We start from the raw sequence: 26,858 nt of genomic DNA on the forward strand, positions 1-26,858 counted from the left end.
CCCCTCGCGTTCACCTGCGCCCCGAGGCCCCGCCCCCGGCGTGAGGGCGGGCCGCGCGCCGGCGCCGGGGGCGTGGTCTCGCCGCGCGCCCTGCGGGACCTCCGGCCGTTGGCCGTTGGCGCGGCTTCGGCGGTTGTCTTGGAGAAGCAAGATGGCGGCGGCGGCGACGGCGGCCGCGGTGGTGGCCGAGGAGGACACGGAGCTGCGGGACCTGCTGGTGCAGACGCTGGAGAACAGCGGGGTCCTGAACCGCATCAAGGTGGGCGGGAGGCCCGGCCCGGCCTGGCGCAGGCGAGCTCGCAGGCCGCAGGGCTGTGCGGACGGCGGGCGTCACAAAGGCACCGCGCGTCGGGGCCTCGCGCGGGGTCGGGGGCGGGCGACCTCAGGGCGGGGGCTCCCTCGGGGCCGGGGCCCGGTCCCCAGCAGCTGTGAGCGGCAGGCTGCCGGCCGGCGGCGGCTTTCGGGGAACCTGCTCCTCGGACGCTTGGGACGAGCCGCAGTGATCGCGGGAAACGGGCTCCGCCGGGATGGGCGCCGGGGGTGCGTGGGGGGCTCGGGCTGGGGGGGCGCCGGGGGTGCGTGTCGGGCTTGGAGGGCATCGGGGTGCGTGTGGGGCACGGGCTTGGAGGGCATCGGGGTGCGCGGGGGGCACGGGCTTGGAGGGCATCGGGGTGCGCGGGGGGCACGGGCTTGGAGGGCATCGGGGGGCGTGCGGGGGCACGGCCTGGGTGGGCGCCAGGGGGTCATGGGGGGCACGGGCTTGGAGGGCATCGGTGTGCGTGGGGGGCACGGGCTGGGGGGGCGCCGGGGGTGCGTGGGGGCACGGGCTTGGAGGGCATCGGGGTGCGTGGGGGGCACGGGCTGGGGGGCGCCGGGGGGGCCTGGGGGGCACGGGCTTGGAGGGCATCGGGGTGCGTGGGGGGCACGGGCTGGGGGGCGTGCGGGGCACGGGCTGGGTGGGCGCTGGGGGGCGCCGGGGGCATGTGGGGCACGGGCTGGGGTCGGGGGTCGGGGTCCTTGCCAGATCCAATGCACCTGCCCACAGTGTCACTGTCCTGCTAGTTTGCTTTGGGCTCAGCTGGCGCGGATGGTGCCTACGGGACTTGTCCTGAGAATTGTCTAGAAGCAGCTCCTGCTCCATCTCTCTCCTTTTATTTTAAAGGCTGAACTCCGAGCGGCTGTGTTTTTAGCCCTAGAGGAGCAAGAAAAAGTAGAGGTATGAAATCTACAAGTTTTAATAGGACTGTATCCTGTTGAACTTCTGATTACTTAGAAGCCATTCTGATACACTACTTGTTGGAGTGTGTAGACCGGGTCCTTTTCAACTATTAAGGGTCACATTTCTCTGTTACAGGAAGAGGGACAAATTGTTGTTTTTGTGCGTAGAGTATGTCAGAATTTTGGAGCAGTGTGAAGAAAGTTAAGGCGCCACAGTGCCTCGGAGGCCAGTACTCAGTCCTGATGACCACAGAGCGCTCTCTGGGGGGGATCTGAAGCAGGTGGTAGGAGTTAAGTGAAGAAATGACTCCTGGGCAGTGTCTGCAGGGTCCCTGGGACCCTTGAGTGATAGGCTGCTGTGCACTGTGAAGCCGCGAGGGGGTGGAGCTTGCTCCCTTCCCAAAGCTGTGGAAGGCACAGTGTTTCAGTCTCACAGTCGTCCTTACTGTCAAAAGTCCAGCCACTTCTCTGCATTTAAGTGTATTTAGTTTTCTCTCTACCCCAAGTCCCACCACCATCCCGAGTGAACGTGCGGGAACTGGCTGTCCACACGAGTCGCTCCAGCATCACCGTCTTCGGCCTCCTCAGGGACCAGTCTCCTGCTCCCACTGTAGACCTGCGGGCCTGCTACCTCTGTGGGGCGCTTCAGCTTGGCTCCTCCGTGTGTCCACCATCCGCCTCCGCTGGGCTGCCTTCTGGTCTGGACTGGTCAGGACCCATGCTCCATACTTCTGAGCCTCACCTTCTAGCCATACTTGGTCGGATAAGAGTCTTAATGGTCATTTAATTCATCAGACTAGTTCCCTTGTTTGTGCTGCGGGCTCTAGAGCAGAGTCACCCAAGCCTCGGCATTGCTGATGTCGCTGAGTGGTTGGGACCGCTCTGGGGGAACACGGAAACATCAGGTCCTCATTTGTGTCCTCCCCCAGCCAAAGCTCTCCTGTGTCTGTGCACATCTGTGCCTTCTTCCTCCGTTAGCAGAGGAGGCTCTGCCGGGCTGAGCACCGGCCTCTGGGTTTGTTTCGAGGTGCCCAGCACCTCCCTGACTCGATGTATCTCTGCCTCACCCTTGCTTTCGGCTTGTCTCTGGACATGGAAACGTGGTCCCTGGATTCTTTGTGGCCCTTGACATGCTTATTAATTCTGCTTTTCTTCCTGAAAATCCAAAACTTTTAGGAATTTTTTCTGTTCTGTTTTCTCTTGATCTCTCCTTGGTTTCTTCAGCATGAAATTCTTCCTGTTCACCTCATTGAGATCCTCGGTGCAGTGCCCATGGTTGTCCTTCTGTGCCCTCTCCCCGATGACCGTAACCACCCCGGCAGCTTCAGCCCGCGTCTCCGACCTGTGCTGCCTCCTGCGTCTCACGCTGCCTGCTCCCTGGTCTCGGCTCTGCACCAGCCAGGCCAGAGCCCTGAGAGTCGGAGGGGCTCTCGGCTGCCCGTGCCCAGCTTGTTCTGTTTTCCAGGTGGCTGCCCCTCCCTGCTGCCCCTCACGTCTTCCCGAAGCCAGTCTCCACGCTGCTCCCAGGCGGGCTGTTTGCAGACACTTGGCTCCTGCCCCTGTTTTCTTTAACTCCTGCAGTTGACTCAATGCCTTCACATTTCCTAGGCCAGCCTGCTTGAGGGCCTTTGAGACCTTTACCCTCCTTGTCTTTTTTGAGTTTTCTCAAACTCGATTGAGGTATAATTGACCTATGGTAAATTCATACTTAAAATGTGTGATTTGATTCATTATAACTTTTTTTTTAAATAAACAGAGAGTGGTAGGGGGAGGGAAGGAGGGGGACAGAGAGAGAGAGAGAGAAACACTGATGTGTGTGAGAGAGAGAGAAACATTGATGTGAGAGAGACATATGAATTGGTTGTCTCCTGCATGACCCTGGCCAGGACCAGGGTTCAAACCTGCAACCCAGGTACATGCCCTTGACTGGGAATCGAACCCACTACCCCTCGATCTACAGGCTGATGCTCCAACTGCTGAGCCAAACTGGCCAGGGCCATTATAACATATTTATGCGTCCATGGAACAGTTAAGATAGTGAAGAGATCCATGACCTTCAAAAGTGTCCTCAAGCCCAGCCAGTGTGGCTCAGAGGTTGAGCGTTGACCTATGCACTAAGAGGTTGCCGGTTCAATTCCCAGTCAGGGTATATGCCCAGGTTGTGGGCCAAATCCCCAGTGGGGGGCATGCAGGAGGTGGCCAGTCAACGTTCTCTCTCATCGATGTTTCTATCTCTCCCTCTCCCTTACCCTCTCTCTAAAAATCAATAAAGGAAAAAAAAAGTTTCCTCAAGTGCCCTGGCCAGGTGGCTCAGTCAGTTGGAGCATCGTCCTGTACACCAAAAGGTTGTGTGTGTGATTCCCGGTCAGGGCACATACCTAGGGTACAGGTTCAGTCCCTGGTCAGGGCACATATGGGAGGCAGCTGATCGATATTTCTCTCTCACAGTGATGTTTCTGTCTCTCCCTTCCTCTCTAAAATCAGTTAAAAAACGTGTCCTTGGGTGAGGATTTAAACAAAGTTTCCTCAAGCCCCTTCACACCCCTTTTTAATACCCCCAACCCCACCCTGAGCGACCCAGCTAGACAATTGGAATTGTACAGTGCACACTCTTAGTTTTTGGTCTGGTTATGTTCATTCAGTGTCATGAACTTGAGATCCATTCATACGGTCGTTTGTGTTAGTAGGTGACTCTGGCTCCTGTGTAGTAGTCCACTGTGTGAATGTAGGCAGTCTGCTTAGGTAGTCACCTGTTGATAGACATTTGGGTTGTTTCCAGTTTTCAACTCTCATAAATAAGGCTGCTGTGAGCATTCATGTACGTTTGTTGCTTTGGGTCTGCACTTTCTTTACTCTTGAGTAAATACCCAGGAGGGCAGATCACATGGTGGGGCATCTGTAACTTAAACTGTTCCCAGACTGCTTTCTGCAGCGGTGTACCGTGTCTCATCTGCCGTGTGAGGCTGCCGCTGACCTGCAATCACGTGGTCTGCTTACGCTTCGAGCAGCCGGTGTGGCTCAGGACTGAGCGTTGTCCCGTGGACTGAGAGGTCACAAACAGTTCTTTTAGTAATCAATAGTTGAGGAATGGGGTTAACCATAATTTTATGGGCGACAATATTTTACTTACTTCTTTGCCAAAAAAGTGTCCACGTTTTGTAGTTGTTCTTATGATAAACACATAACACAGTATTTCATTTTTTTAACAGAACAAAACTCCTTTAGTCAATGAGAGCCTGAAAAAGTTTTTAAATACGAAAGATGGTAAGATGTTCAGTTTGTTCTTGTTTATTTTGCCTATCTTTAAATTTTCAAATCATGACTCCATTTGGAAGAAATCATGAATTTCAGATTATTTTTTGAAGTCTGTGATTCTTATAAGTCTTTATTTAAAAATCAGATTTTATTAGGCAACTGTTAAGTTCCTTCAAATGTTATTGGTCATGGGAAGTTGTTGGATACAACTAATTTGACTGTAAGATGCAGAAATCTAATCCATTTGTGAGCTGTCACAGTGTCTCACTGATGGTTACTTTCAGACTTTGGATCCTAATGAAACAATGGGAAGACTGAACTTTCCGTTACTTCATTGTACTAGCCAAAGACGAATTTATACCGGAACAGTTCCGAACGCTCCCCGTGCGTGTGGGTGTGGTCTCCCTGCTGCGTGTCGCGGGCAGGCTGCGAGCTCGCGGCCTGCTCACCACCTCTCCTTTGCTCCTTGCAGGTCGGCTGGTGGCCAGTCTGGTGGCAGAATTTCTTCAGTTCTTTAACCTTGACTTCACCTTGGCCGTTTTTCAACCTGAAACTAGCACAGTAAGAATTATTTTTACATCACCTTTGAAGCTTTGATCAAATGAATTCATTATAAGCTGAAAGTTAACTGCACCGACACCTTGTGCTGTCTGTCTGTCTTGCATAAAGGTGGTGTTTGTGGTTACCTGTTTGTCTTCAACACCATCTGAGCTGTCAGCTGGCTCCAGGGTCCCTGCTTTATTTATCTAGAAAGGAGTGTTGTTGTCAAGTTAATTTGTTACGATGTTAGACCATACCTGTTAATGTGGGCTTTGAATATAGACTGGTAAAAGAAATATAAAATTTAAAAATACCTGCCTCTTGCATTTCTCCTATCAAAATTCCAAATAGAAATTTGCTCATGTTGTGACATTGTATTTTATGTGATGTCGTCACACACATGAACAACTCTGTGCTTCCCGTGAAAAGGAAAACTCTCATTAAACCGTGTGGGTGTGAGTCCACTGTTCCATTCAGTGTGTGTGCATTTGGGAGGGAGCCTCGGGCCGGGGAACGGTGGCTCCCACGGCCACATCCAGCCCACCTCTACCCCCTGCAAATATGTATGTATGTATGTGTAATTTTTAAAAATGGACATTTTCTTCATTAGATAAATGGTCTCTGAGTTTAGAGATGTCTTTAAGTTCTGACAATATTTTTCTTTAAACTCTGAAAGTAGTTTTGTTATATATTTGTACACTAATAGTTTACTTTTCCGTCTTCTTTCTCTCGTAGTTTCAAGGTCTTGAAGGTCGAGAGAATTTAGCCCGGGACCTAGGTATTATTGAAGCAGAAGGCACTGTGGGGGGACCCTTGTTGTTAGAAGTGATCAGACGTTGTCAGCAGAAAGAGAAGGGGCCCGCCTGTGGGGAGGTGAGTGCAGCCCTCTGCTCTGGTGTCTCTTCTGTCTGGCCACTGGCTGCCAGGGCCACCAAGCAGAGTAGTGCGACAGTGAGCCGAGGGTTAAATAAAAATCTTTTCCTTAAAAACAAAGTGCGACATTCTGAGATCGTATAATTGCACATTTTAATGAAAACTGGAGCTGTGGACACTCAGGCTGCTGCTGCCCGTTCTGTGGATCAACTCTGCTGCCCCGCTGACCAGGGCTGACCTCCCCGCTGCCCCGCTGACCAGTCCTGACCTCCCCGCTGCCCCGCTGTCCAGGGCTGACCTCCCCGCTGCCCCGCTGACCAGTCCTGACCTCCCGCTGCCCCGCTGACCAGTCCTGACCTCCCCGCTGCCCCGCTGACCAGGGCTGACCTCCCCGCTGCCCCGCTGACCAGTCCTGACCTCCCGCTGCCCCGCTGACCAGTCCTGACCTCCCCGCTGCCCCGCTGACCAGTCCTGACCTCCCCGCTGCCCCGCTGACCAGTCCTGACCTCCCCGCTGCCCCGCTGACCAGTCCTGACCTCCCGCTGCCCCGCTGACCAGTCCTGACCTCCCGCGGCCCCGCTGACCAGTCTGACCTCCCGCTGCCCCTCTGACCAGTCCTGACCTCCCCGCTCCCCCGCTGACCAGGGTTGACCTCCCCGCTCCCCCGCTGACCAGTCCTGACCTCCCGCTGCCCCGCTGACCAGTCCTGAACTCCCCGCTGCCCCGCTGACCAGTCCTGACCTCCCCGCTGCCCCGCTGACCAGTCCTGACCTCCCGCTGCCCCGCTGACCAGTCCTGACCTCCCGCTGCCCCGCTGACCAGTCCTGACCTCCCCGCTGCCCCGCTGACCAGTCCTGAACTCCCCGCTGCCCCGCTGACCAGTCCTGACCTCCCGCTGACCAGTCCTGACCTCCCGCTGCCCCGCTGACCAGTCCTGACCTCCCGCTGCCCCGCTGACCAGTCCTGACCTCCCCGCTCCCCCGCTGACCAGTCCTGACCTCCCCGCTCCCCCGCTGACCAGTCCTGACCTCCCGCTGCCCCGCTGACCAGTCCTGAACTCCCGCTGCCCCGCTGACCAGTCCTGACCTCCCCGCTGCCCCGCTGACCAGTCCTGAACTCCCCGCTCCCCCGCTGACCAGTCCTGATCTCCCCGCTCCCCCGCTGACCAGTCCTGACCTCCCGCTGCCCCGCTGACCAGTCCTGAACTCCCGCTGCCCCGCTGACCAGTCCTGACCTCCCCGCTGCCCCGCTGACCAGTCCTGAACTCCCGCTGCCCCGCTGACCAGTCCTGACCTCCCCGCTGCCCCTCTGACCAGTCCTGACCTCCCGCTGCCCCGCTGACCAGGGCTGACCTCCCCGCTCCCCCGCTGACCAGTCCTGACCTCCCCGCTCCCCCGCTGACCAGTCCTGACCTCCCCGCTCCCCGCTGACCAGTCCTGACCTCCCCGCTCCCCCGCTGACCAGTCCTGACCTCCCGGCTCCCCCGCTGACCAGTCCTGACCTCCCCGCTCCCCCGCTGTCCAGGGCTGACCTCCCCGCTCCCCCGCTGACCAGGGCTGACCTCCCCGCTCCCCCGCTGACCAGTCCTGACCTCCCCGCTCCCCCGCTGACCAGGGCTGACCTCCCCGCTCCCCCGCTGACCAGTCCTGACCTCCCCGCTGCCCCGCTGACCAGGGTTGACCTCCCCGCTCCCCTGCTGACCAGGGCTCATCTCTCCTCCCCGCTCCTCCTCTGGAGAAGGGATCCGAGAGCTCCTGGGACCCCACCTGCTGCTGCGGGAGGTGCTGAGACCGCTGGGTGCTCCAGCATTGTGCTGCTGCTGAGACACAGAACAGGCCAGTTAACTTTTGGACTGAAAGGTTTTGTAAACTAGGCCTAAAGCTGTCTAAGCTATTGATTCTGCTTAGTTTCTAAACACTTTCAAATTTCCGTTTTTGATTAGCCATTACCTTTTTTATCTTCCCTTTTTAGAAATACTGCTAATGAGATTAATGGTCTGGTTTCTACTTATGGAAAGATGCCGTCTGCAGACGCAGACAGCGTCATGGCTGTCCCAGTGCGCTCTGGGCACAGGTCGGTGGGCAGGACGCGCAGCGCTGTGGCTGCGGCCGCTCCCTCCATCGGCCAGTCTCCTTTCTGATCGTCTCTGGAAAGCAGTGACGCTTGACTGAGACTCGTTTGTAACAAATACACTCTTTTACTTACAAGACAAAATGTAAGGAAATGTTGTGTGCTAGAACGGTTGAGAGCTGTTTAAGACAAAATACTTTCATAAGAAAGTGCCCATTTAAACGGTGGTTTATGATACAGGAAGTATCATCACCCAGTGACTGATCAGTTCTAAACATTCTGAGGGATGCTTTGTAGTCGAAAGGGGGCAGTGATTTTTCATGCTGAAATTTTGTTCAGTCCAACCTCAATGGGTGAGCCGGGCAGTGGACTGGGCAGGGTGTGGAGGAGGGCGGTGGGGGGCGGTGGAGGGCTTCTAGTGGGATGAGCACTGTGCTAGCCACTAGGGAATAAAAGCAACACACGTCTAAGAACCCAGACAGTGCCGGTTCCGTCTCCTGAGCCAGCGATCTGTAGCTGGTGCTGACAGCACCTGGCTCTGTCGCCCTCACCTTTGTCTCTGCACCTCCTTTCATTTCCTTCCAGTTGTGTCTGGGTTCGCCGCGTGCGTGGTGGTTGCCACGTTTTCCCGTTGCCCTCCCTCCCTTAGTGCACCGGGAGTAGCCGGGCCTCTGGGGTCAGACTGCTGAGGTTCACACCCGCTCGGCCGTGCCCTGGGCGCAGCCGTCCTCGGTGACCGGAGCGCCCCGTGCTGGAGCGCCCCGTGAAGAGGTGGAAGGGTCCGCCTGGCGGGTTGTAGTGAGCACAGAGGACACCGTGTGTGCAGCTCTGGGCATGGTGCTGGGCACGGGGCGGTCGCGCAGCTGCTTGCTGTCAGTACTGCCGTCACTGCCCGATGACTCTCCAGTCCCACTCAGTCCTTCCCCTGGCTGAGGCCAGAGTTTAGGCTCCTCCCACGACAGAGCCACCTGGCGAACCCACTGGAAGCTGGGCCCCATGTGAAAAGTGTGACCATTCTGACAAAGTGAAAGCGACACAGACAAACGCCCCTGGTTCTCTTCCTTCTTTCCTACTGTTTCTGTTGATCTGTCCCTCCACCTCCTTGGTTCCAGCCCAAGGTGTGGCCTGGCTGCTCCCCAAGGTGTCCTTCAGTTTGCCCGAGGGTTTTGAAAAGACGAGGTGAGGCTGGGCGAGCCGGTGCCCTGAGCAGTGGGGAGTGGGGGCGGTGAGGGCTGCCCTTCAGGTTTCCTGAGACGGACGTCCAGGGTGGGGGGCGCAGGTGCTGCGCAGTGGGGCAGCCCCTGGGGAGTAGGCCAGGGTGGGGGGCCCACCCAATGCAGACCGATTGAGGGAAGTACTTAGCAGGTAAGTACTCAGTGTGTTTTGCTGTTTTTTAAATTAAAATTGGAGGAAAATCTAATAAGGATGTTTACATTAATTAGGAAGAAATCAACATACCAACTCGTTTAGTGGTTTTAAATGCTGAAGTTCTACTGAGGTATAATTAGTGTATTTATGTTTTATTTGTAAGTGTTTTAATTCTAAACTGAACATTTCAGGGTGCACTGGATCTGGCTGATGTCCATTCTCCACCAAAGTCCCCAGAAGGGAAGCTGAGTACTCACACGGGTCCCAGTAAGGTGAGGGGCCGGGGCTGGGGGGGCTGGATGGCGTCTCCAGCGGGCTCCTCTCGGGTCCCCCGTTCCGTCCGCTGTCTGTGGCGGGAGCGCGCTCAGTGCTGTGACGGGCCTTCTCCCTTGGAGGAAGTCTGTGTTTTAACAATTAATTATTTTGCTTTAATTGGTAGTTCTTTGAATTGTGTGTCACGGAAAGGAGTGTGCTGTCAAGTAACAAAGTTGCAGAATAGTGGGACGCGTGTGCTTCGGATGTTGTTTCTCTCCTTGGACAGGAGGTTTGCTTACTTTTCCTTGCAGACCCCTCACGTGAGAGTGTTAGGTTCGGGGCTGGAATGTGCCGAACGTCTGTGCAGGTGGTTGGCCAGGTTTGGAACCGTAGGTCATGAGAGGTTTGTACATTGACGAGCATCTCGAAGGTTTATAAGAAAGTCTGTGTGCTTGGGTGTATTTGTGTGTGTGTGTGTGTGGTTCAGGTGAGGCCTGCTGACTCCAGGGGTTTGGTGTCGTGGAAAGTGAGCGAATGGAGCTCTTACAGTCCACGTCAGGGACGTCCGGGCAGTGGCGGACTGGGCGGAGGATGGCCGTCGGGACGAGTGTCTCAGGCTCTCGCTGCAGCAGGCGGGCTGTGATAGGACCTGCCGTCACCGAAGGCTCTCTGACTCCTTCCCTGGGGGCAGGGTGCTGCCCAAGACCAGTCCAGGAGTGGTCCCTGGTGCAGCTGGCACAGTGCGAGCTGGTGGACACGGGGAGACCTTGATTGGGCGCACTCGGAGAGGGTGTGCATGCACGCCCCGGTGGCTGCTGGGGCCTGGGCGCAGCCGGGCTGGCGCTGCTGCTGTTTGATGCATTGTTCACACTCAGGCCGGGGGCTGGTGCCCTATTGACGCTCCTCTGAGGGCTGCCACCTGCTCTGGAGGGGAGGTGGGGCCCTGGAGGCTTCTCCCGGGGTGCTCAGAACCAGGTCCAAGGAAGTTCAGAAGTCCCTTGACGTGAATTACCACTAGAAAAGCCTTTGTAAGAAGCTTTGCTTTCTGTGAGAATGTCTGGCTTCAGAGGGGTTGGAATGAACATATATTCCAACACCTTATCCTACCTCGCGATCTGAGCCACTCGGAAGTTCCCTTTTTATCTTTTAAAGCAAATTAGCCATACTGACTTTTCACGTGTGATATGTCTTCAAGGTAAAATACGAATGTCTGTTTTATATATTCTTACTCTCTGTATGTGAATGTGTTTAGGCTTTAAGAACTGTGATGCGAATCTGACATCTGAGTCGGTCGGGAAATGCTGCTGAGAACCAGCCTTTCGGCCCGTGTGCGGCAGGCGTCACAGCGCTGTCTGCTGCCTGGCAGCGCGCTGCCCTTCCCCAGATGTCAGATAAGGCGATGACAGCGGCCAACAGTAGTGGCCCGGTGTGCATGCATCCAAACCACACCTGTTCCTGTATCAGCCTGGCAAAAAGCACGTTGGTGCGCCGCAGAGTTTAGTACTGAGCGTGTGCCGTGAGGTGAGCGGCTGCGATCGCTGCTCCGGACGTCCCTGAGCAGTGGTGCGGTTTCTGAGGGCCATGGAGAACGGAGCAGACTTGCAGGTGCCCCCACGCGTGTCTGCCCTCGGACGGTTTGCAGTGGCCCTCAGGCCTCAGCCCCGTCACAGCCTGTGTGGCAGTGGCCGCCTGTGAAGCACCAGAGCCACTCTGCGGGGCTGGGCTGGAAGACAGTTCCCGTCGTGCTGCGGGCTCTGGGACCCCAGCACTTTCCCCCCTCCCCCCAGCTTCTCTATTTCTGTCAGATCTTCTGGGCTCTAGGAGGCCTGCGCCTTCAGGTGCCCCCTGGTCTGGGGACCCAGGGAGAGCAGAGGGGCTCTGGGAAGTGGCCAAGCACAGGTGCCGTCACCCTTGGAAACCTCTCTGTGCTCCTGGGGGGAGGGGGAGGGCTCCGGGGTTCAGCCTGGCTTTCCCAGGGGCTGCGGAATGGACACGAGAGCGCTGTCCACACGGCGGGCGGGGCTGCCGTGTCCTCACTGACCAGTGACTGTTGGGCCGAGTATTTAGACACAAGTTGACAAACCCCTTGAGGAAGGAGTTAAGGTAAAACCAAAAAACTGGGTTTCCAAAAGGAACCTATTAATTGATTTCTCCATTTTTAAGAAATTGTCATAGGAATTCTTTTTAGTTCATGACTTAGTTTATGTTCAAAGATGTTTGCTCTGTGGTGAAATGCCGCTCTGTTCTCATGCTCAGATACCCAGGTATACAGGACAAGGTAAGAAGACGACCAGCGGGCAGCAGCCTGGTGCCAAGGTAACGCGCGCGCGAGGCAGAGGGCAGCCGCCTGCGGGTTGGCTGGCCTGGGCTCCGGCCTTGCAGTCCCCTGGGCCTGGGTCACCTCTCGGAAATGTTGCTCTTTTATCTGAACTCAGACATGGTAAAGTCACGGCGGCATAAACAGAAGTGACCTGACTTTCAGTTTTCATTCAGGTGAAAATCATACTGTTATATGTATATTTTTAAGACTTTAAAAAAAATATTTTTAATTGATTTTTTATTTTAGAGAGAGAGGAAGGGGAGAGAGAGAAACATCAGTGTGGAAGAGCAGCATCTCTCCGCAGCTCCTGCACCCCCCGGGGGTCGAGCTCGAAACCGGGCATGTGCCTGCCCAGGAATCGCACTGGTGCCTGCCACTGAGCCACTCCCGCCGGCCCGACTTACATTTCAAACTACACTGTCAGTTCTATTTTGAGGATTCCTTGTTTTTTGGCAACAAAAAGTTTGACAATACTTATTTTTTAAATGGATGGTCATGCACATATTCTGAACATGAGTTTTATCTAAGGTCAGTAGAACATCACACTACTTTTGACATGTTCTAGTCGGAAAATTAAAGGATAAACTGTTTCCTCCTGTTTGCGCTCAGCAGCTGTGAGCCCGCTGCCCTGGCTGCGCCCTGGGCGCTGGGAGGACTTGCCGCAGCCCCGGGGCGCTGCTCCGCCCCACAGATCACAGGGGGCTAAGCCCGCGGACAGCAGCTCGCCCGCCATGCGAGGTCTGCGCGCTCCGCCTTCGCACTCACGTGTCACAGCGAGATGACCTCGTTCACCTGCAGCTCCTGAGGCCCCTGCCACAGACCACGGGGCGGCTGGACCCGGAGGCTTTGCCGGGTGCTGGCTCTAGGCCTGTTGCTTCCCGTGGAAAATCCCTGTTATGGTGTTTGTTCTCACTCTGCCTTACCATAGGACGTGTCTTATTTACTTTTTTATCAAAAGTTTTGTTTTCTTTCTTTATTGATGTTAGAGAGAGAGGAAGTGAGAGGGAGAGTTAGAAACTTTGATGACAGAGAACTTTGATGGATTGGCCGCCTCCTTCATGGCCCCCACTGGGGATCAGGCCCACACCTGGGCATGTGTCCTGACCGGGAAGCGAACCGGTGACCTCTTGGTGCAGGGTCGACACTCAGCCACTGAGCCACACCGGCCGGGTGAAATGTTTTAAAACGTTACTTAGCAAGTATGTTTGAACATTTACCTAGAGAAAGTCACGTGTTGAGAGCTCTGGGCAAGACATTTAATACATCCTCCCTTGGTAGTTTACAGCCTAATTGGGGAGGGGAGACGTACCTTAAGAAAGATAATTGAAGCCCTGGCCGGTTTGGCTCAACGATTAGAGTGTCGGCCTGCGGTTCAGAGAGACCCGGGTTCGGTTCCCGCTAAGGGCACGTACCTCGGTTGCAGTTTGTCCCCGGCCCTGGTTGGTTGTGCAGGTGGCAGCCACTCGATGTGTCCCTTTCATGTCGATGTTTCTCTCTCTCTCCCTTCCTCTCTTTCTCTGTTCCTTTCTCTTCCTCCCACTCTACCTGAACAAAAAAAAAAAAAAGAAAGATAATTGAAGATATAGAACAGCATGCTTTTTATAGATGCTTTTACTCAGTTTCTTGGACTTTTATACAAAACCAGGAGCATGTTTCACAGCACTGACTGTGTGTGACCTGTTGGGTCTTGGGTTTTAAAGCGGCTCACGCGTCTTGAAGAAATGGATGTGCAGAAACAGGCCTGGGACCCTTTCCCTTGGTGCCGGCCCCGGCTCCTCCTCAGGCGGCCCTTGGGCTTGGGGGCCTGAGGGTGACTGAGAGGCTGTGGGGCCCCTATACTTCCGCAGTCACTTTGAAACTTGTTTCCTCTGCTTCCCTGACCTTGTTGCAGAATTATCTGTTGTGCCCAGCACTGTCTGTTTCCAACTCACAGTTGAGCCCCTAGTTCTTCATCCCTCTGCCTCTCCGCTTTGCCTTGTGCTTGCCATAGGTCCCAGTGTCCTTGGTCCCTGCCATCCCTGACATCTTAATAGTCCCCTTGGAGGGTGGACACAGCAGGGCTCCAGGGGGCGCCATTCCCATGTCTCTTTTCCCAGCTGGGCCAAGCCCTGAAGGTAGCCCTGCTTCTGGGCGAGCCAGCCTGTGGTGCAGGACCCTGTGTGGCCCCTGTGTGGCTTACTTTGTATGCCGAAGGCCTCTGTATCAATGGCTTGTTCAGAGACCCTTGGCTGTTTTCAGGAACGCTCTAGTCATATTACAAATGAACTTTTAAAAATCACTCATGTGTATATAAAACTGATTTGTAGTTTTATGAACCTGTCAAAATGCAAAGCAAAAAGCTAAGGTTTTTGAACTACTTTAACTTGGGTAAAATAAAAGTTATATTTCTGGGTTTTAGTATTGTCAGTCGGTAAGAGAAGGATGGAGAAGTTGGGAGGCTAGGTGGATAGCTGGTAGAAGGGAGGGCATTTCTAACGAGGTCACATTTTAAAATAGCTGTTAACACTTCCGAAGTGTCTTCTGCTGCATGTGAGCCGTCTGTGGCCGCTGTCTGAGAAGGAGAGTCAGGGGCGACAGCACACTGGCAGGCCCCGCTGACTGGCTTCACCACGGCCCGGGGAGCTGAGTGAGACATGAGACTGAGGAGCTTTCTGTCATCACAGTGAACGTAATGCAGGTCAGCTTTTGTCTAATCAGTTTGCAGGTGTTTTAAGACTAGTGTGTACTGAGGTATTTTTTGCTTCAATTTCTTTAAAAAGGACCATTTCTTAAATCGTCGCTTCTTTTTTCAGAATTCTGGGATAAGCCCAGTTTCATTTTGATGTAGGGCAGAGATGGGGATCACATTGTATATTTGGGGATATTTGCATGTCTTTCATGGACACCTCGGTTTCTGGATAAACCGAGCATTATTCCCTTCAGACACACACACACCTATCCTGAGTGCATGAACACACACACACACACACCCCCATCCTGAATGCATGAACACACACATACCCCCATCCTGAATGCATGAACACACACCCATTCTGAATACATGAACACACACACACACCCCCATGCTGAATGCATGAACACACACACACCCATCCTGAATGCATGAACACACACATCCTGAATGCATGAACAGATGTGCGCACACACACACACCCATCCTGAATGCATGAACACACACACCCATCCTGAATGCATGAACACACACACACCCCCATCCTGAATGCATGAACACACACACCCCCATCCTGAATGCATGAACACACACCCATCCTGAATGCATGAACACACACACCCCCATCCTGAATGCATGAACACACACACACCCCCATCCTGAATGCATGAACACACACACACCCCCATCCTGAATGCATGAACACACACACACCCCCATCCTGAATGCATGAACACACACACCCCCATCCTGAATGCATGAACACACACCCATCCTGAATGCATGAACACACACACACCCCCATCCTGAATGCATGAACACACACACACCCCCATCCTGAATGCATGAACACACACACACACACCCATCCTGAATGCATGAACACACACACACCCATCCTGAATGCATGAACACACACACACACCCCCATCCTGAATGCATGAACACACACACACATATCCTGAATACATGAAGAGATGCACACACACACACACACATCCTGAATGCATGAACAGATGTGCGCGCACACACACTTCCCATCCTGAACGCATGAACACACAGTGAGCAGCATGCCCGGCACGCAGCCCTCACGGGTCTGCCTGGCCAGCCGTACAGTCCTGGCTGCTTCAGGCCCGAGACGCGACACCTCGGCTCTCCTTGTCGCTGGGCCCCGAGCAGCTGGCCGGGCGAGGTGCTCCTGAGAGGGAGCAGCTGTGCGGGGCACGTTCAGGCTGGCTGCAGACGCCTGTCGGAGTCACGGTGCGCGTGGAGCTCAGGAGCAGAGATGCTGTCCGGAAACTGAGTGTTTAGAGAGGCGTTTACATTGTTGTGATTCTAGCATCCTGCAGTGTGCCTGCTAGGTGAATGGATCAGACTTTTAGGGGGGGGTGTGTACGTGACAGCTGTAGTAAAATGACTTTTCTAAATTTGTTAGTACGTCTTGGGCCAGAAACTCCCTTCAGTGGGTTTGGGGAAGGGAGCTGTGGGGAGGGGTAAGGCGTGGGCAGGAAGAGCATTTTTGTGAATTTTTGAAAACTTGGAAAACTCTCTGGTTTGATGTTTCTTTATTAAGAGAAGTTCAGATTAAGCCTTTCGTGTGGAAAAACGATTTTTTTCTAGTTTCATTAAGACAGTGTAGTGATAATTCAAGTTTTTGGCTACTGGAAGCTTAGTAATTATTCTCACTGTGAACCCTCTCTCTGAGGCTAATTCTCGTCAGCCCAGCAGTGACTGAAATCCCGCATGTGTGAATGCAGGACAGGGACTTGGATCCCATCAGAACTTCTCTTAGTAATTATTCTCACTGTGAACCCTCTCTCTGAGGCTAATTCTCGTCAGCCCAGCAGTGACTGAAATCCCGCATGTGTGAGTGCAGGACAGGGACTTAGATCCCACTAGAACTTCTCACAGTTTTGCTGTGATTCTCCACGAGACCCCCGAGGGAATTAACCAAGGCTGAGGGCCGCTGCAGGGGGTGACAGCTCTGTTACAAATGCCTTGGTAACACTAGCGTTGCCCTGGCCGACGAGCTTGGCGGGGAGAGCGTCGTCCGCTCACCAGTCTCATGGGACCCAGCCTGAGTGTGACACGCATGCCCCAGGCTGCCCTGGGTCAGATGTGCATGTCGACCTGGCCCTTCACTCCACGGCGACCTTGCCAAGTGGCTGAACTGTCTGTGCACCTGTTTTTCCGTATCTGCTATCTTGATACTGTGTTTGTGGTGGTGTTTTTGTTTTAGTGGACCCCGGCGTGTCTGAGGGCAAAAAGAGGTCGACGAAGGGTAGGACAGAGTCAGTTAGGTCGTGGGGTCTGGGCTAACCGAGAACAAGGAGGTACGTGCGAGGGACATGGGCTCGTGTCCATGGACGTTCGGGGAGGTGTGGGTTAGGGAGCCCCCCGAGGTCTGGATCCAGGCAGGGCTGGCCTGGTGGCAGACGCTGGCATCGGAGCATGGAGGGTGGAGGCGGTGTCTCTCCCTTGGTGCTGGCTGTGTGTCTGTCACTGGTGGGAAGGTGCTGTTTTCACTCTGTTGTGACACTTGGTCTGTTTACGTGAACTAGTCTTCCTTCTGTGCTTCACCAGTACTGCCTCCTTGTCTCAGCTTGAGAACGTCAGTGTGGTTCACGAAGCGGGAGCAGGTGGCCAGCCATCTGAGTGGAGCAGGGGCAGCAGGGGCGCCGTTTGGGGAGTGGAGGGGGAGCGCTCCCTCAGACGAGAGCGGCGCCCTGAGCCTGGGGTGCAGGAGAAGCTGTAGTTACTCTGGGCCTCATGCACTTAGTTGCAAGACTACCCCCCACGCACACACGGGCTCACACACTCATACACAGAGATTGCATATGTTCACGGCTTTTTATTTATTAAAGTTTCATCTCACCAAGGAGACCTTGTCTCTTTCCCTGTCTCTTTGCAGAAGGCCAGCAGTGACGCTAGTCAGAGCGACACCAGCATCCCCGCATCAGAGCCAAAAAGCAAAAGTAGTCTTCACTTACTGGCCCATGAAACAAAACTTGGATCTTTCTTAAGCAGCCAAAGCCCAGGTGAGGAAGCCAGAGCGGACCTGGGCCCCCACGAAGACGACATGGACGGAGATTCCTTCTTCGACGACCCCATTCCTAAGCCCGAAAAGACCTACGGTTGGTGAGTCGGCTGCTCCTGGGTTGTCTGGATAAGACTTGGGAATATAACTGCCGCACGTTCTGTCTGCTCTGAAGCAGAGTGTGCTCAAGGCCGTGCTTCTGGACCTCAGCCGGCTGTGTCCCCGAAGCCTTGCGTGTTGCGGTGCCGTTCGGGACACCTGACGTCCCCGGCCCCCGGCACAGGTGTGCACGGGGCACCCCCGGGTGCGGCGGCCGTGCGAGCTGCAGGGCCCGGGGCTGCAGGCACAGCCCTGCCCTGCGCGGGCCGCGGTCGGGGGCGCAGCGGTGTGGGCAGCGGGCCCCTGAAGAGGGCGGGGTCTGAGCAGCAGAGTGGCCGGGCCCACAGGCTCTGTCTCTGGGTCGCGGCTGCTGGCACCCAGGCCTGCGCAGGGCTCCGGGGCAGAGCTGCCAGGTCGTCCCAGGACGGGACGGCGCTGCGCTCTCAGGGAGGGCGTCAGGATGTGTTCTGGGGGCTCGAGAAAGCAGGGGTCCCCAGGGAGGCTCCTGGGTTTCAGGCTGAGCACCTCGAAGGCTGAAGGCCGTGCTTAGAGGAGTGGAGAGCAGGGCAGGTCACACGGGGAGCTCGGGGTCGCGTTGTTCGGGGTTCGGGCTGAGAAGCCGGTTACGGAGAGGGTGAGCTCAGGGCGGGTCTGGGCTGTGTGCACACGAGGGACTTGGCAGTTTAGGTAATGTTGAAGCTGGGAGACTGCAGGAGGGCACCAAGGCAGTGGGCACTGGGCACCTCGAGGGCAGCCGGGTGAGGGCAGGGAGCGGGCAAGGGGACTGGAGAGCCTGGAGAAGGGGGCCTGGGCGAGCAGTGGGGGTCAGCTCTGATGATGAGCCACTGCGCTTGGCCACTGGTGGCCGCTGACCCTGCCGGCTGGTTAGGGGGATGGTGGCACTGGAGGCAGCGCTAAAGGGTTCGAGTGGGTTCCAGAAAGAACACGAGGAGGGGGTTGTAGATGGTGAATGCTTTTCTGATGAGTTTTATTGTAAAGGGAGCAGAGGAATGGGGTGGGGGCTGGAGGGAAGGGGCTGAGGTCGAGAACCATTCCTGTGGGAAAAAATAACAGCATGTGTGTGTGGATGAGAACAGCCTGAGAACAGCCCGGCCTTAAAGAGGACAGTTAGTGACGTGAGGATGAGGGTACAGGGGAGCTGCACTGGAGTGCCCAGGCTGGCGGCAGGGCCCGGCTCGTCTTTGCCGAAGGATGGGCGTGGGTGGGGTGGCGGGAGGGTGGGTGGAGTGGTGGGGGACTGCAGCCCCTGTGCTGTGTCCCTTGCCTGCGTTTCTGGGCAGCAGAGGGCTTCTGATAGACCAGAGGCAGCGGAGATGAGGAAGAGCAGTTAGAGGCCGAGCGGGGCTGTGGGGAGGGGTGAGCGGACGCCGTTGGTGCTCTTGACTCCTGGTGTTTTCTCCCTCGGGAGGGCTGCCCCAGCTCTTCTGTCCGTGCAGCAGGCGGGAGCGCCGTCTAACTGCACCTGTTTCTTGTTAGGAGAAGTGACCCTGGTAAGCAAGGAGGAAGCCTGGCATCGCTCTCTGACGCGCCCCCCCTCCAGAGTGGACTCGGCTCCCTTCCCGGAGCCCCCTCGCTGAAAGACGCGGAAAGTGAGTGCCGGGCTGCAGGTGTGCTCTGAAGACTGGCTGCTCTCTGCTCATTAAGTAGCACATGGTCGTTGCTTATTTCCCCAGAAAATGTGTGGAAAATCGTAAAAATAGTTCATAATTTTACCATTCAGAGGTATTTTCTATAATATTGTGTTCTGTTTTTATTTTTTAAAAATATGGTTTGTATTCTGTTTTTCTTATGCCATCAAAATACTATTAGGAAGTAGACTTTTTAGCTGTCGCTCATATGTGCATAGATACATTATAGTTTTTAAACCCTCTCTCCTGGATGTTTACATTGACTCGAGTAGGGTCCAGTTCAGTTAATCATCAAAGTTCTGTGTGTAGGATGTGATGCCACAGTGATGATCACAGCGTGTGAGAGGGATCTGGACCTGGCGTGTCTTTCTCTGCCGCAGAGGTGGGCACTGCCAGCCGCACGAGAAGTGACACGGTGCCACACTTCCTTCCTGCCCGCCCACCCGGCCACGGCTCCCGGCTGAGCACAGGCAGCTGGGAGCGGGCGTGGACGCTGTGCCTAGTAGACAGGGCTGCTCAGCACATCGCTGAGCATGAGGGGCCTCTTCCGAGAAAGTTTCAGCAAGTAGATTAGCTCTTTGTTAGGAAATGACTGTGATTTTGCTCAATTTTGATTACGTGATACAACTACAGCGTGTCCCAGGACACACAGGTGGTTCGTGGCTTCTCTTCGCCATCTGGTCACCTGGCCACGGATCTGTGCCTGTGGCCCACGTCCCTGTCCTCTTCTTTGCCGTGGTCATGTCACCTTCAGTAAAGGCGTCCAGGAGGTCATGATGAGGTCACTCTTAACGCTGATTAGAGACCGAAGGTTCAGAGAGGACATTGAAAAGTAAGGGCTGAAGAAATAAGACCAGTGAGAGGCACTCAGCTTGCTAGAGGGAAGGTGACGGAATCGATGCAGAATGCAGAGGTCAGAGGACAGGAACAGGACTGAGAAGGACTGCAGTCCGTGCAGCCACGCCCAGCGGGGCAGTCGCTCTGATGGCCAGCTTCTAGCAGACTATTGTGTGTGTTTAAAAGGGCGCAGCACATAATGTGAGCACCCATTGGCCACACTTCCTCATTTTCTTTTAGTTTTTAAGCTTATGTTGTAAAAAACTTATCGTGAAAAAACAACGACACATTTTAGAGATGGTGGTAGATGCTGACCCATGGACTGTCGTCCGCCCACAGGTGAGAGGGGGAACGCCGCGCGGAGAGGCCTGCGACCGCTGCCGGACAGAGCTGCCTCGCTCGGACCAGGTACTAGGCGGCTCCTGGCCGCGGGCTCGCAGCCCCTCTCCGATGCGTCTGCCCTGGCCTGGCCGCCTGCCGTGAGCACTTCCTGGCGCACGTGTCCGCTCTGACGTGCCCAGGCTCGCTCCCTGGGCGGGCCTGACCCGCTGGTGGCCGTGGGAAGGTGGGGTGACCGGGTCCCTGCCGGCAGGAGTCGTGCGCGTGGGTGAGGGGCAGGTCCGCTGAAGCCAGCCCAGGCCTGCCTTCCTGAAGGACCTCTCCCAGGAGGGGCCTCTGCTGGACGGCCCGGCACAGCGCGGGGTGCTGGGAGCTCGTGGTCCAGGCCCGAGGGAGTCGCTCTGATGGGGAGACAGACTTGACAGCACTGGGTGTGGAGGACGGCTGCGTCTGCTGGGGGTATGGCTGCGTCCTGGGAGGGGGTGGCTGCGTCCGCGGGGGGGCGGCTGTTTATATTGGGGGACGGCTGCGTCCGCGGGGGGCGGCTGTGTCCTGCTGGGAACAGCTGTTCATATTGGGGGATGGCTGCATCCGCTGGGGGGCGGCTGTTATATTGGGGGACGGCTGTTCATATGGGGGGACGGCTGCATCTGCCGGGGGGCGGCTGTTATATTGGGGGACGGCTGTTCATATGGGGGGGCGGCTGTGTCCTGCTGGGAACGGCTGCGTCTGCTGTGTTAGGCGGAGCAGCAGTGACCGGAGCAGCCCTGTGTTCCTACAGAAGTGAGGCCTCAGTGTGGACACAGCCCGGCCTCGGCTCTTTCTCTGCAGACTGGGGACGCTGTGACAGGAGCGTGGGGGCACCTCCCTGGTAGCTGACCACAAGGACACAGGCAGTGCAGCCGTCGTCTTGGCCATTTCCTTCCCGTCTGGGGACGAGAAGTGTGTGCTTCATACAGCGTGAGGCCTCCTGGTGCCGGCTGCCACCAGCGAGCTGCGGACTCACTGCCCGGCAGGCTGGGAAGACGCTCCCCGTGCTCAGGCTGCAGCGTCTGGGAGCAGCTCGGCAGGAGCGGGGTGGAGGGCAGGTGCCCGGGGAGGTGGCCCAGTGTGAGTGCGCAGGGAGGCAGCTGGGCCTCTGCGGGGGGCTCCTGGCGCCTGTCTCGCTGAAGAGCGCGGATGTGGAATCTGGGCACGTCCAGCACAGCACCAGCTGCCTCCTCATCACTTCGTTCCTGTTCTCAGCCACTTGCAGCGGAACAGATGTTTCCTGGGCTTCTCCGTCCCACGGGGACCGCCCCCTGGTAACGCTTGGCCGCCGGTCGCAGGCTGGCCGCCAGGGGGCTGCTTCCTCCTGCTCATTCTCTTTCCTGAGGCGTGGTCGTGTTCTCAGGTGGACATTCTCTTCCACGGCCTGATGGAACGGCTGGCCCCGGGACTTACCCCGTGGAGGGCCACCCTGCAGACCTGCCCTAGCCTCCCCTCCTGAGCTGCCCGCCTTGGTGCATGCTGGTGGGTGTGTCTCATCTGTGCAGTGCTCACTGTTCTCTGTCCCCTCCGTCTGAGGGGGAGCCGAGCACCCACCCTGCCCTCGGTGAGGGGCGCTCTGCCGCTGGGAAGGTGCTGGCGGAGGAGAGGGGCCCGTGCCACTGCGCTCTGCTGGCACCAGGCGGGCCTGGGGCAGGGCGTTGGGGCAGCTACGCAGGTGACACTTAGCGGATTCAACAGAAATAAGCGTTGTATTCAGTTCTGTTTAGTGGTATTGCAACATTGTTGTTTTCTGTTTGTTTCTATTTTCACTGTAAGCCATGCATTACTTTTGGTGTTTCAATAACATGAATATTAGTGGTGTAGCCTAGGATAGTAATGTTGCTGGTGATATTGCTGGGGCTGTGGTCAGAAATCGTCTTACTGAAATTCCCACCCTGTGAGTAGGTTTTGTCATCACCTCCACCTTCCAGGGGAAGAACCTCGTGCGGGGGGTTCCTGAGACCACGGCCACTTGAGTGCGGCAGAGCCAGGACGCCTGCACACTGCCGGGACGTCGTTCAGTACATCTCAGGGGCCTGAGCTCAGCTCTGGGAAGGGCTCCCAGACCCAGCGTCAGCGCCCCACTGCTGTAGTCGGTGGATGAACGCTCCTCGCAGATGCTGTGTTCAGAGACTACCGAGTTCGCATGTTAAGGCACAGACTTGCAAGCTTTGTGCCAAGGGCCGAGCAGCACGTCCTTCAGGCCTCGTGGCCACATGTGGTCTGTGTCACAGTCTCGTTTCTGCGCAGTCCTTGGAAAGGGAGAGCCGCCTTCACTTGGGGCTGTAGAGAAGCAGGCTGTCGGCTGGGTTGGGCCTGTGGGCCAGACGCACATGTGTCCGTAGTTGCGTGTGTCACTGGACGGCCTGGCACAGCCGTGCCCTGAGTGCTGTGTCTTGGATTGGCCCTCGCGCTGGAAGTGGGGTTCCGTGGGCTCCCGGCACCCACGCCGCGGTGCCCGCCTGCTGCCAGCCGGCCTCACTGCTGCCTCGGAGCCCACGCGGGACAGTGACGGCCGCTGCCGTGGCTTCTCTTGACACTTGCAGACTGGCGCCTGTGTGGTGAGTGTCAGTGGGCGCGTTGGGCCCGATGCTCTGAGGCTGCGAGCCACCTAGGCTGTGAGTGCAGGCAGGTGCTTTCCCGAGAGGCCACCCAAGCTGAGTGGCAGGGACTCCTGACTCACGGCCGGCGTGATCTGTGTGTGGCGTGGCTGTGACCTTGTCTGCATTTTCTGACCGTCTTGCCTGCAGCCGCACAGGCCATTGCGTCGGACCCAGGCACACGTGCCCCCAGCCCTGAGCTGCCGTCTCTCGGGCCTGGAGAGACCAGCTTTCCTCCCCTCTCTCTCCTCCCGAGCACGTTTCTTCTGCGGTGGTTGGTGTGGGAGCAGAGATCAGACCTCACCCGCCTGTCCTCCTTCACGTCCTCCCCCCTCTGCATTGCTGCCGAAGTCTGATCGTGACCTACCGACCACCTGGCCTCGGCCAGCCCTTCTGCTCCCTCCTCTTGTCTTCCCTCCACCCTGGCCCAGATCCATGATGCCCTGGGCACACCAGCTTCCTCTCTGCTCTCCAAACCTCGGGCCTTTGCAGTGCTCCCCTCCCCTCCCCTCCGCGGAGCACACTCGCCCACAGTGCGTGCACCTGCACTTTCTTCCGGTCCCACTCAGGCAGCGTCTGCCCAGCCCCTCGTGGCCTCGGGCTGTTCAGCTGCGGACTGCCCTCCCCACTCGAGGGGAGCTGTGAGCTCGGGTGCCGCCTCGTCCAGCGGGGCCTCCGGACCCAGCAGTCACTCTCGTGTCTGACACGTGAACAACGTCACCGGGGGGTTGTGTCGGGAGAGGATGCCCTTGCCTGACTGCCCACCCGGAACGTGACGGCCTCAGCAGTGCCAGGACGTAGACGGGGTGGTCTGGTCCCCCAGGGCCGGTGGGCGTCCACGCGGGAGCATCTCCGCTGCTCGTCACTGAGCTGGACCCCCCGCCAGGGTCTGCGCTCGGCTTCACAGGTCCTCGCAGCTGGGCTGCCTCGCGCGGGAGTGCGGGCGGGGGTCCGCTGGCACTGTCCCCGCTTCAGACTCGGGAGGGTGGCCGCCTGGCTAGCGAGCTGCCCTCCCCTGTGGTGTCCCTCTCTTAGTGCCTCCTGGGACGGGTCTGTGGGGAGCAGGCACAGGCACGGCCCTGCAGTAGCCTGTGCTGCGGTGGGCAGCCATGTTTAGAGCTGAGGGGACAGCTGGGGACACCACCAGCTCCCAGGTCACGGCTCAGGGCCGGGTCCCACGCGAGCCAGCTTGTCTCCCGAGGCCACTCCCGCTCCGGCTCTCCCTGTGCTGCTGGTGATCTGATCTCTGTCGCGTCGAAATGGAACGGGGGCGGGGGTGGTACGTGCTTTTTCTGGGTGTCCATTCCGCCAGGTGTCCGGTTTCACTTCAGATGCTGTTGCGGGTGGTGACATGCGCCTGAGGAAGCTGTTGCACCGGGACTCTGACAGGGCGGCGCACTGTCTCCTGGGTGTCTTGTCGTTTGCTTCTGTCGGTGGTGGTGGTAGTATTTCTAGTCTTTGAGACTTCTTTTGTAATGATCCAGTATTATCCAGTAATGCAGTTTTTGGAAGGAAATGTGTGTGTTTAATTGTAGATAAATCCTGAAGTGTGTTTATGTAAATAACATTATCTTTTCCTAAACTTACCAGGGGCTGGAGACGATGATGACTATGCTGATGATTTTAACAGGTAAGAAAAACAGTTGTACAACAACAGTACCCAGTCCAAGCGATTCTGGACACAGCCGGGGTGGCAGGACCGCGTGGGTGCTGGTTCATGAGCTTGTCCCCTGTGCGTGGTGATCGAGGGAGGAGAGAGCCAGCCAGAGTCGGTGCGCGAGAGCCTCGAATGCACGGGCTGTGGGTGGGAGCGGGGGCAGGGCGCGGGAGCAGCTGCAGTACCGTCTCCCTCCCTCCGCGGTGGGAGCTGTCCACATTCGCGGGGATGGCGCCCCAGGCTCTCTCTGGTGCAGGGACACGCGCACATAGAGGCCGCACAGGGGCTGCTCGTGCAGTGGGGAGGAGGGGTGAGATTAGGAATGTCACGTCAGAGGCTGGGGCTACAGGATGGACAGGGATGTTTTTTCCCGATTGGGAATTTGTGTTTAGTTTTTAATAGAATGATTTATTATACAGGCGTTTTTGTTTTCTGGGGGGAGTGGTGGCAGCGTGAACCTTACACTGGTGCGTGCGGCTGACTGTCCCTGCTGCCTTCCTGAGTCATTGTAAGGGTCGGGGGAGACAACACAACGCTAATGCAGCTTGTATTTCAGTTATTTTATTTAAAGGGTTAAATATTCGAAAGGTTGAAAAATGGTAGTTACTCTTTAAATGTTTATATTCAGATTCTTTTTCTTTCCCCTGAACTTCGTACCAGCCACCGCTCAGAGAAGAGTGAGCTGAGCCTTGGGGAGGAGATCGAGGAGGACCTCTCCATGGAGCTGGACGAGGCCAACACCAGTGACAAAGTAAGGCGTCGGCACCCCTGCTGCCTCGCTTTGCTGCTAGGCTTCAGAAATTCACACACATTAGGAAAAACAGTTGAAAATGGTGAAGAGTTTGACAGAATTACCAGGTTCACATCCTTATTGAGGACATGAGATTGTTTTTATTGCCACTTACTCCGGAACGGACCAGGTGTGTCTGGGGTGTCTGAGCATTGTTCCTGGGCATCCCTGCTGGGTCAGGACTCGATCCGGATTGGCTACTCGGGTGTCGACAGTCGGTGCAGGAAGAAGTTGTGTTCAGGGAGGTGATTGTGGAGGTGGTGCGTGTGATCCTGCGCGTGCTGGAGCTCCGCTGAGGGGCACAGCAGAGCGCCGTGCCCGGCTGGGGGCCTGCCTTTCAGTGGGGCTGCCGCCGTGACGAGCACGCGCTCTGATGCTCGTGACCTTGGAGGGATGGTGACGGGGAGCGAGGGGCTCGCAGGGCGGCAGCGTCTGCAGTGAGAACAGCACAGTCTGAGTGGCAGCTCCGGGCTCACGTCCTCACCCTCCCTCTGCCCTCAGCTGTGCTTGCAGTGCCAAGCTCACCGTCCGCTTGCCCGCTGTGCGCTCACAGGTGTGCAGCGGGCAAGGAGGCGAGGCGGGGGCTGGAGTGGAGCAGCCGGCGGGGTCGGTCACGCTCAGACCACAGCGGTCCCCTTCAGGTAGTTGAGACTGCTTGCATTCTGATGCTCGTCTTTTCTTTGTTGTGCACAAGCTGGATGACCTGACCCAGGACCTGACGGTGTCCCAGCTCAGTGACGTTGCAGATTACCTGGAGGACGTCGCATACAGCTGAGAGAAGGAGGTACCGCCATCCCCGAAGGCCCGAGGACGCCGGCCAGTCCGCGCTGTCAGACAATCACTCGCTGGGACGTCCGCTCTCTGCTGGTGCCTGTTTCACAAAGACTGCAGATGTTTCTACAAGTTAACTTTTCATTATACTAAACCAGATCCTTCCTGTCTGAGCCCATGCGGGGGAGATTTAAGTCTTAATTTAGTTGTGGAGATTCATTGCGCTCAGATCCACGACACGGGGTCAGCCCAGGAAGAGCGCAGCGTGGGGAGCAGAGGGAAGGCGGCCGCACTGCAGGGCCCGCAGCTCGCGTGCGTGTGGCTCAGCCACTGAGAGCCCGGCGTGGGGGTCGGCCGAGGCCCGGCCTGGGGTGAGACGGGGTGTCAGCTTCGCGTGGCGCTCCTTCCAGTGGGAGGTCCGCCGCACCGTTCAGGGGAGCGCGGGAATCTCGTGTGTGCTGCTACGTTTTGCTCGTTTG

The 26,858-nt window shown here is 56.7% G+C and overlaps 1 protein-coding gene across 4 annotated transcripts; it reads left to right on the forward strand.

Moving 5' to 3' along the window:
• Positions 1-145: 145 nt before the first annotated feature.
• CEP43 (centrosomal protein 43) lies at positions 146-26,632 on the forward strand. 4 transcript variants are annotated; one of them, XM_036249367.1, is made up of 13 exons: positions 146-259; positions 1,163-1,216; positions 4,428-4,482; positions 4,946-5,034; positions 5,749-5,886; positions 9,516-9,596; positions 11,836-11,895; positions 17,482-17,708; positions 19,204-19,334; positions 20,532-20,600; positions 24,752-24,791; positions 25,479-25,569; positions 26,303-26,632. In XM_036249367.1, the coding sequence occupies exons 1-13, from the start codon at positions 152-154 to the stop codon at positions 26,381-26,383; spliced, it is 1,224 nt and encodes a 407-aa protein (XP_036105260.1). In that variant the 5' UTR covers positions 146-151; the 3' UTR covers positions 26,384-26,632. The 4 variants fall into 4 exon arrangements, with proteins under 4 accessions (XP_036105260.1, XP_036105261.1, XP_036105262.1 ...); XM_036249368.1 differs by having other exon boundaries at positions 19,204-19,316; positions 26,303-26,625; XM_036249369.1 differs by lacking the exon at positions 11,836-11,895 and having other exon boundaries at positions 26,303-26,629.
• Positions 26,633-26,858: the final 226 nt, after the last annotated feature.

The sequence above is a fragment of the Molossus molossus genome, unplaced genomic scaffold (assembly GCF_014108415.1).
Source record: "Molossus molossus isolate mMolMol1 unplaced genomic scaffold, mMolMol1.p scaffold_m16_p_8, whole genome shotgun sequence".
Classification (NCBI taxonomy): Eukaryota; Metazoa; Chordata; class Mammalia; order Chiroptera; family Molossidae; genus Molossus; species Molossus molossus.